This window comes from Helianthus annuus, chromosome 4 (genome assembly GCF_002127325.2).
Source record: "Helianthus annuus cultivar XRQ/B chromosome 4, HanXRQr2.0-SUNRISE, whole genome shotgun sequence".
NCBI lineage: Eukaryota > Viridiplantae > Streptophyta > Magnoliopsida > Asterales > Asteraceae > Helianthus > Helianthus annuus.
The window spans coordinates 167589889-167599431 of NC_035436.2; the positions used below are offsets into that span (position 1 = coordinate 167589889).

The following is a 9543-nucleotide window of genomic DNA, read 5'->3' on the forward strand; positions in this document are numbered from 1 at the left end:
TAAAGAGGTAAAAACCTTTGGGTTAATAGTAAAAAATCAACATTTTTTTTTTTTTTGAAAAACTGACAAAACACAAAGTACAACTAATGATGCACAAAAAACTTACAAACTTATATATGGAATATGGAATAATGTTTCCATATGTTTTTCCAAAAGTGCGCGGAACAATTAAAATACTTTACGCAATTATCCAACTGATAGTTGGAATGCATGACCAAATATTTTCAAACATACTTATACTATAAGTGAAAACCAAAGTAAAATTACTTTTTTTTAACGACAAATTTGGATTACTGACGAACCACTGTAGTATCATCGTGCCACTAACGGAACCATCCGATCATATCCATCTCCACTAGGCATAATGCCTATACACCAATTCAGAAGAAAACCTAATAAATATAGGATAGAGAAAATTACCAAAATGTCACTTGACCAACTCAACTTACCAAAATGTCACCCTCCTGGGTCTATGGGCGGACTCATCCGGTATGGGAAGCGTTTGGCAGTAAAGTTGAAGAGTCCATAAATGAGGTGGATTAGTGTATGTACTCCCTTGTCTTTCGGTTATCAACGCCACCACTTAATGCATGATTAACCATCCCCCTCTTTAAACGTTATTTTCACGAAATTAGTAAAATAACGTTAAAATTAATGCACTTTCACTTTTGCCCCCACCCCTGAGTGTCCACACATATATACATTACATGCGCATACCACAATAGCTCTCTTAATCTGAAAAACCAGGGCCGGCTCAAAATTTTCTAAATTTTTCTAGGCCTAAAGCGGATAGTAAAACTGGGGCCCTTTTTGTAAACGAAAAAAATTGCTATGGATCCTACTATTAATATATCATATTTGTATACGCATAATTATAGATCACAAACCTTAATGTTAACAATCTCAAAGCCAAAATTACTAACATGTAATATATTTTCTTAGTATTTGAGGCCCTAGGAGAATGGAGGCCTAAAACCCTTGTTTTATTTCACTCCCCCTTGAACCGGCCCTCTGAAAAACAATTATTGATAGCCAAATATATACTCTTTTTAACTTGAGAATAGTCTTGTAACAAACCAAACTCTATATATACACACACATGACACATCAAAACTTTGTATATAGACAGAAATCATTACGTATGGTATAATAAAGAGCTGTGAGACTAAAAATGAGTGCTCTGCTCTTTCTTCTTATCCTGGTTCTCATCGTCAATATTTTGTCTGTGCAATATTCATATGCTCAGAAGAGCACAATCTCCGCAGTTTTCGTGTTCGGAGACTCTACCGTTGACACCGGAAACAACGACTACATTCCCACCATATCTAGAGGTAACTTCCCGCCTTACGGGAAAGATTTTGAAAATCATGAGCCCACTGGAAGGTTCAGCAATGGCCGGCTTGTCACCGATTTTGTCGGTATGTATTCTGTTCTGTTATTTTACTCATTTGTGCATCCAGTAAATGTAAATGTAATCTTATGTTTTTTAACGTTATATAAAATGCACGGTCAATGAAAATGCTTTGTTTGCTTAACTTTTTACAGTTTAGATTTCGTTATCCTAATGATCATAGTAGTTTGTTTGATAAAATTTAATTAGTTTTATATGTTTTTATTTGTGTATATGTCATTGGTTAGTTGAATTCGTGGGGTTGAAGAAGAATTTGCCACCTTACTTGGATCCTAGTTTAACCATTGAAGACCTCATGACTGGTGTTTGCTTTGCCTCTGCTGGTGCTGGTTTCGATCCACTTACCTCCCAAATTGGTGTAATCTCTCTCTCTATTATATTATATTATATTATATTATATTATATTATATTATATTATATTATATTATATTATATTATATTATATTATATTATATTATATTATATTATATTATATTATATTATATTATATTATATTATATTATATTATATTATATTATATTATATTATATTATATTATATTATATTATATTATATTATATTATATTATATTATATTATATTATATTATATTATATTATATTATATTATATTATATTATATTATATTAATAGAGACTTTCAATTTTAGTAAAATCTATCTATTCGCATATGCCATATCACTTTCATGATGTATTTAAATTTTAAACCCTCGTGGACAATATAAAAACCAATGGTTCAATACAATGTGCTACTATACTGAGTAAATGCATATACGAAGTTGTGAAGGGAAATTCATGAAAATAGGTATGTTGACCAAACATCTTAGCAAAATATATAGAAATTGATTTATGAGTGTGGCTGTAATAGTGTCGGAAAGTCGGAGTGTGGGATATGGAGGTTTTGGATTGTTGAAGTGTGGACTATGGAGGTGGTAGCGGCTCTAAGTGTGGGCTATGAAGGTGCCAGATAATCGAAGTGTGAGCTATGGAGGTGTCGACTTATTGGAATGTGGGCTATGGAGGCGATAGCTTATCATTAGTGTAGGCCCCTTATTTTCCTACATAATTTTTGGTCAGAATTTTGTAGAAAATGGCTGGTGGCTATTTCCGAGCAAATTATTTTTATTGGAAAAAGCGTTGTGGGAAGCATATTTCTTACTAATTTCTCATGAAAATGATTTTCATCTATATTTGGTCGCTAATTTAGGGTTTTACTAATTTCTCATGAAAATGATTTTCATCTATATTTGGTCGCTAATTTAGGGTTTTACTGGTGTTGGTATTTTCGTCGGAATTGGGTTGCAATTTCCGATCATTTTCTTTTGCTACGAAACATTCATATAAAAATTTAGCCTTTTCTAATAGTGAATTAGCACACCTTTCATGTGGACTTTATATTTAGGGACGTTCTAATTATAGGGTATAACTAGTATTTTGTACGCAGCGCGTTGCAGCGGCGCGTGACGGGTGGAAACATATAGTGAGATAAAACACGATTCGTAAAACGTAGTGCGTAAAAGACAATTAAAAAAAGTGTAAAACACAAAGGTAAACACAATGCCTAAGACATTTCGTAAAACATAATGCATTGGCATTTGCAAAAGTAGGAGTTGTAGTCTAAGAGTTACAATTGCATTTTTTTAAGTTGAGCGAATGTAAAAATGGAGTAATAGTGCAAGGGGTAAAAAAGCAAAGTCTAAAAAAGACAAAGTGTAAAAGCATATAGGTGGTAGCGGAAATGTGTAAAAGATGAGGGGGTGTTGGTGGAAATGTACAAGAAGAGGGTTAGTGGCGTAACTGTGTAAGAGGTAAGGGGGTGATGGTGGAAAACCAAAGTAGAGGGTTGGTGCTGACAATGTTTGAAAGATGAGGTAGTGGTTTTGGAAATTAAAAGTAGAAGGCTTAGAGACTAAATTTGTCATTTTATGAAAGTTTAAAGGTATCAAAGTAAAGGGGCCAAAATTGCAACATCGTAAAAGTACAAGGGTAGGGAGGCAAAGCTGGTGGAAAACCCACCAACTTTGCCTTTTAAGATTTTATACAATATAACATGTATGGCTACACACCCAAGTTATCTATTCACACACTTTAGGGTTTACAAGGCCGGCACATGGGCTATTTAAGTAAAGCAAGGGCTTTGAGCCTCCAAAATTTTGAGGCCTCCATTTAGAATATATATATATATATATATATATATATATATTAAATTAATATGGATATTAATATATACTTTGATGACATTTACTACTAATGTTGTTGTATTGTAGTGGTAAGGAATCTCAAATGTCTCCCCTAAGACTCAGGTTCTAGTCTCTATAGCATTGTTTTTCAATTGATATTTTTATGTTTTTTAAGGGACAAGCCTCTCTAGGCTGTGTGGTGATGGTATAGGAGGGTTTCGTTTGAAACTATTTTTTTTAAGTTGGAGTTCATATTTCAAACAGAATGAGTATTATGTTGGGATGTTCCGTGTTTATTAACATTGAATCAAAATCAGAATCAAGAGAAGGGAAATAATAGGTACACACTACAATTATGTTCCTCCTCCTTTTTATGTGTTTTGTTAATAGCTTCCTATATCTCTATGTCAAATCAAAATCGAAAGTATAAAGTTGATCATTTAAAAGTGTTAAATTATTCGGAAAGGGCCTCAATTTTATTTCTCTTTGGGTCTCCAAATATGTTGAGCCGGCCCTGAGGGTTTATGTACGCCTCCTACAGGCCCTGTATGGGACGTATAGGTTTACATCAAACTCAGTACCTGATTGGTGTCAGTTTTGGTATGCCTGCTCCTATACATTGCGTATAGGCCTATACTGGGCATACATGACCCCTTGTATATGTTTCATATAATATCCTTGACCCGTATATGCATCGTATAGGCCTATATGAGGCGTATATAAGGTTTTTTTTTAAACATTTTATACAATATTAATCGTTTTAGCAAAGTTTTATAAAAAAATTATTCTTGTTTAAATAAATAAAAAAATAAGTATATTTACAAACATTTTTATACAATATTAATCATTTTTATACGATACTACACCTATTGTATCCTATAGGTGCACCATAGGTCTTGTATTGGCCTCGTATAAGCCTACAAGTGTGATATCGTATCCTATAGTGTAGTATAGGTCATGTTTATGCCTCATATAGGCCTATAGGTGTAGTATCGTATAGTATAAGTCCATATAGGCCTATAGATGTAGTATTGAATCATATCGTATCGTATAGTGCAGTATAACTAAAGTCTCGTATAGCATATATAGTATACTGTAGTGTAGTATATTAGTATCCTATTGTTTCTTATAGGTGTACTATAGGTCCCGTATTGGCCTTGTATAAGCCTATAGGTATAGTATCGTGGCATATCATATAGTGTAGTATAGGTCCCGTATAGACCTATTGGCCTATACAAGAACTATACTACACCTATACAATACGATGCTATATTATAATATACTATATTAAGCCTATAGGTCTATACGGGACCTATACTACACCTATAGGCCTACGCGAGTATCGCATCGTATTGTATAGTATTGTATTGTGTCATATAGTGTAGTATAAGTCTCGTATAGGTTCCCTAAAGGTCTTGTATAGGCCTATAAGCCTATACGAGATCTAAACTACACCTATAGTTCTACACGGGACCTATACTACAACTATACGATACGATGCTATAGTATACTATACTATAATACCCCTATATGCATATACGTGACTTATGCTACTCCTATACGATACGATACTACACTATATGATAATATACGATACAATAGGATATGATACGATGCTATCGTATAATATACTATAATACACCTATATGGATATACAGGACCTATACTACAACTATACGATACGATACTACACTATATGATACGATATAATATTTTAATATACTTTACCTATAGGCTTATACAGGACCTATACTACACCTATAGGCTTATACATGACCTATACTACAACTATACGATACGATGCTATAGTATACTATACTATAATACACCTATAGGCATATACGGGACCTATACTACACCTATACAATACAACAAGATACGATAATATACGATATGTTAAGATATGATACTATACTACACCTATAGGCCTATACGAGACTTATACTAAACTACACTATACGATATGATATGATATGATACTACATCCATAGGCCCATACGAGGCCTATATGAGACCTATACGATACTTATACAATACGATATGATATGATACTTAAAAATGTTTTTTGTTTATTTATATTTTTAAAGTATTTATTGTAGAACTTTGCTAAGAAAATAAATATTCTACAAAAATCCCAAAAAAAGTAACACCTTTATACTTCGAATAGGCTTATACGAGGGGCAAAAAAGACCATTTTAATTCTGGTTTGGCCTGTGTATAGCCCCCAAACCAGGGGTATAATTGTTTGTTTTTTTTTGCTATACGTCCCGTATAGGTTTATACGAGGCATATAGGATCGGACATCATATTCACTTGAATATTGAAAAAGCCTATACACTCGGTACCGGCTTGTACAAGACATATATGTGGGTTCTAACTGGTGTGTAAATAGACAAATGGGTTTGTGAGAAAAAGGTAGTACTAGCATATGTTGTTTTGAAAGTGAAATAACTTAAGACATGTCAGTGGTTAGTGGTATAAATCAATGTCATAGGGTTTCACTTATCTATCTAACACGTGAGCATTGAGCAATCTAATTAACGCCTCTTGAATTTGGTCCCAACTGTATATAGTCTAATCACAACTTATTTATCTCTTCCTTAAATGCCAACCAACTTCTGTATGTGGTAAATGCAACTAGCTAGCAAAAGAAAAAGATATAGACAGCCATTTTGAGTTTGATTATAGAAAGTAACCTAATTCTAAGCATCCTTAATCTTCGATGCAGATGTGCCTTACGCAATCGCAACAACTAGACTTGTTCAAAGAATATAAAGTGAAAATGGAGGCGGCAATAGGCAAGGAAAGAACCGATGATTTGGTTAGGAGGGCAGGGTACCTTCTTAGCTCGGGCACCAACGATTTTTCTTTCAACTACTACGGACCTTTACCCATTCGACGCAAGGATTATCCCACTATCGCTCAATATAAACAATTTCAGTGGCAACTGGTTGAACAGTTCTTGCAGGTTTGTCATCGATCCACATTGTATTTTACTCCGTGAGTTTTATAAATGCGTCAACGTATGAATGACAAATGTTTTTAGCACTCTACCCAGCATGTGGGGTTCATTATGGATGATCATCAACTCAAAGCTAACTGCCTTAAATAAGAGTAGACTATTTCATGTGATTGGTCTACCTACACATGATTGAAACACATAACCACCCCAAACTCTAGTGGTAATTAACACGTAGCTAGTGCAATACTTTTCAAACATTTAATATTATGATAACAACTAACAAGATTGACATGATGGCTCATCTATACGATGTAAATTTGTAATAATATACAATAGAAGTACAATACAATCACAAAAATACCAAATAGTAGCACGTAATTATCTATATAACATCAATCAAATATCTTTTACAACATAATATATCAATATAACATTTACCAAATAAAACTAACGGGATAACCCGCGCTACGCAACGGATTTTCTGTCGGTATCAATTCAGTTTAGTATGATACAGACACTTGATATAATAACCAAAAGAGGTATGCCAAAAAGGATGTCCACACCTACCGGTACAGCTATAGACTGGTTTTATAACATAAAATAAACTATGTTATCAACGGGTTTTATCCACCGCGTCAAAAAAAAAAAAAAAAGATAAACAGATAAATGCTACTGGTACCGAATCATCTCATAATTTTTCTAATTAAAAAACAAACTAATTATTGAGAGAGTAATTATCGCATCATTTGGTGTTATCACCAGAACCTTTTCATATATCTGATAAGTAACTTCTGACCATCATAAACAAGTTAAATTAACGATAACAACGAAAGTAATAATAAATTGACATTTCTGTAAATTTATTAACAACCTCAAAGTATGAGAATTTAAAGTATTTGTTGAATGAAAAATAAATAGATTATATTAAAAAAAATGTTCATTTTCTGTTTACGGTAATAACAAAAGAAGTTATATGATTAAAAATAAAAAGAAAACAATGAAGAGCATTTACTGCCACATGTAGATGGATTCCAAACCAACATTTCAATTTTGTACTAATAAACAAAATATTGCAATATTAAAAAATGGCAGTGTTGGGCCTGGGGCAGCTGAATGGGAGGAAAACGCAAAAAAGTGGCAGAATGCGGGATTCGAACCCAGATACCCAGATATTGGGTTAGTCTGTTAATAAATTACGTATGAAGCTACTGTGCCGATTAAAATTTCGATAACACATTCGTTTAATATATTTTTATCAACAATAATTAATGGGCAAGCTTGGAAAAAAAAATAAATGATTGCTAGTTGTCACCATGCAGCTAGCACTGTCCATGTGTTTTGAAAACTGATATGATATGATATGATATGATATGATATGATATGATATGATATAATATAATAGTGTAACTGTCAAAATGGTCCTTGAGGTTTAGTCACTTTTGTCACTTTTGTCCAAAACTCAAACCTTTTAAATCTGCATCCCTGTGGTTTCAATTTTGTTGTCATTTTCATCTAAAATCAAAATCTGGTTAGATTTTTCAATTAACATCCAGTTTTTTTTTTGCCTTTTTCCTCCCTTTTAATGAAGGGCAAAATGGTCTTTTAGCGTTTTATTATAACATATTAAAAAAATCTGACCATTTAACCTTCGATAAAAGGGATGAAAAAGACAAAGAAAACTGGATGTTAACAGAAAAATCTGACATTTTGGTTTTGGATGAAAATAGTAACAAAATTGAAATCATGAGCTTCTAAAATATCTTTTAGACCATGACCAATGCCCCAGTTGGTCCTATACATGTGACCCGCTATAAGAAAAAGAATTGCAATAGCTAAATGATGGTGTGCAGTATCGGTTAGTCATAGACCTCCAGTTACAGGGTCTAATCCTCCATGAAAAGTACAGGAACCCAGATTTAAAAGGTTTGAGTTTTGGACTAAAGTGACAAACGTGACCAAACATCAGAGACCATTTTAGCACTTTACTCTATATAGTATTGTTCTGTTGTCTATCAACTTTTGGAGTCACCTCAAATACGATGTTTACAAATGACAGGGCCTATTGGATGAGGGTGCACAGAAAATTGGGGTGGTGGGTTTGCCCCCAATCGGATGCTTGCCTGCTATCATCACACTTAACTCAAAGAGCCCCATCTTCGGTCGAGAATGTAACGAAACTTATAATGCACTAGCAAGAGATGTGAATCAAATGCTAGAAACTAATATTAAAACCCTTGAAAGACCAGGCACAAAGATCGTGTATGCGGATATATACACCCCTATCATCAACATGGTTGAACAAAAGTCTCAATACGGTAACAGTCAACAAACTGAACTAATCACATACAATCAAATATACTTGTTTGACAACTTTTTTTTTTCAATTCTCTTGATAGGTTTTGAAGAATCTCATAAGGGTTGTTGTGGAACTGGGTTGATAGAAGCAGATTTTGGGTGCAACCCAAAATCTCCATTGTGTGATGATGTCTTAAAATATGTATTTTGGGATGCTTTTCATCCGACTGAAAAGGGATACCGCATTATTTTTGACTCCCTTAAACCCCTAATTCAGAAGAACTTAGCATGAGCGAGACTTTATTATTTGGATCTTCAATTCTAGTTCGTTTATTTTCAACTGTAATACGTTTTTGTCAATAAAATTTTCAAAGGATCTATGATGTTAATTTCTTAAGCTCTATAAATCTATACACTCGAGATTTCATATCGCAAGTTTACACTCCACATCACTATCACATTCATAAAGTAACTATCACCTCGTATTATTAGCCAGAAATGCATGAAAGTGCAGTCAAGGAGCTTCAGCGGTACGACGAATGTCAAAGATATGCCCCAGTAAGCCTCCGAACAAAAACGAAATGATCCCGGTGACCGCAGCTTAGCCGTTCCAAAAATGGGGCGTTGACATTGTCGGACCTTTCCCCAGGTCCAGCGAGAGTGCACAATATCTGTTGGTAGTTGTTGACTAATTTACC

At 33.7% G+C, this 9543-nt stretch overlaps 1 protein-coding gene across 1 annotated transcript; it reads left to right on the forward strand.

Moving 5' to 3' along the window:
- The first annotated feature begins 1111 nt into the window (after window positions 1-1111).
- On the forward strand, window positions 1112-9234 carry LOC110937257 (GDSL esterase/lipase At5g45960). The gene is made up of 5 exons (XM_022179651.2): window positions 1112-1418; window positions 1639-1769; window positions 6317-6556; window positions 8607-8865; window positions 8947-9234. The coding sequence occupies exons 1-5, from the start codon at window positions 1172-1174 to the stop codon at window positions 9135-9137; spliced, it is 1068 nt and encodes a 355-aa protein (XP_022035343.1). The 5' UTR covers window positions 1112-1171; the 3' UTR covers window positions 9138-9234.
- Window positions 9235-9543: the final 309 nt, after the last annotated feature.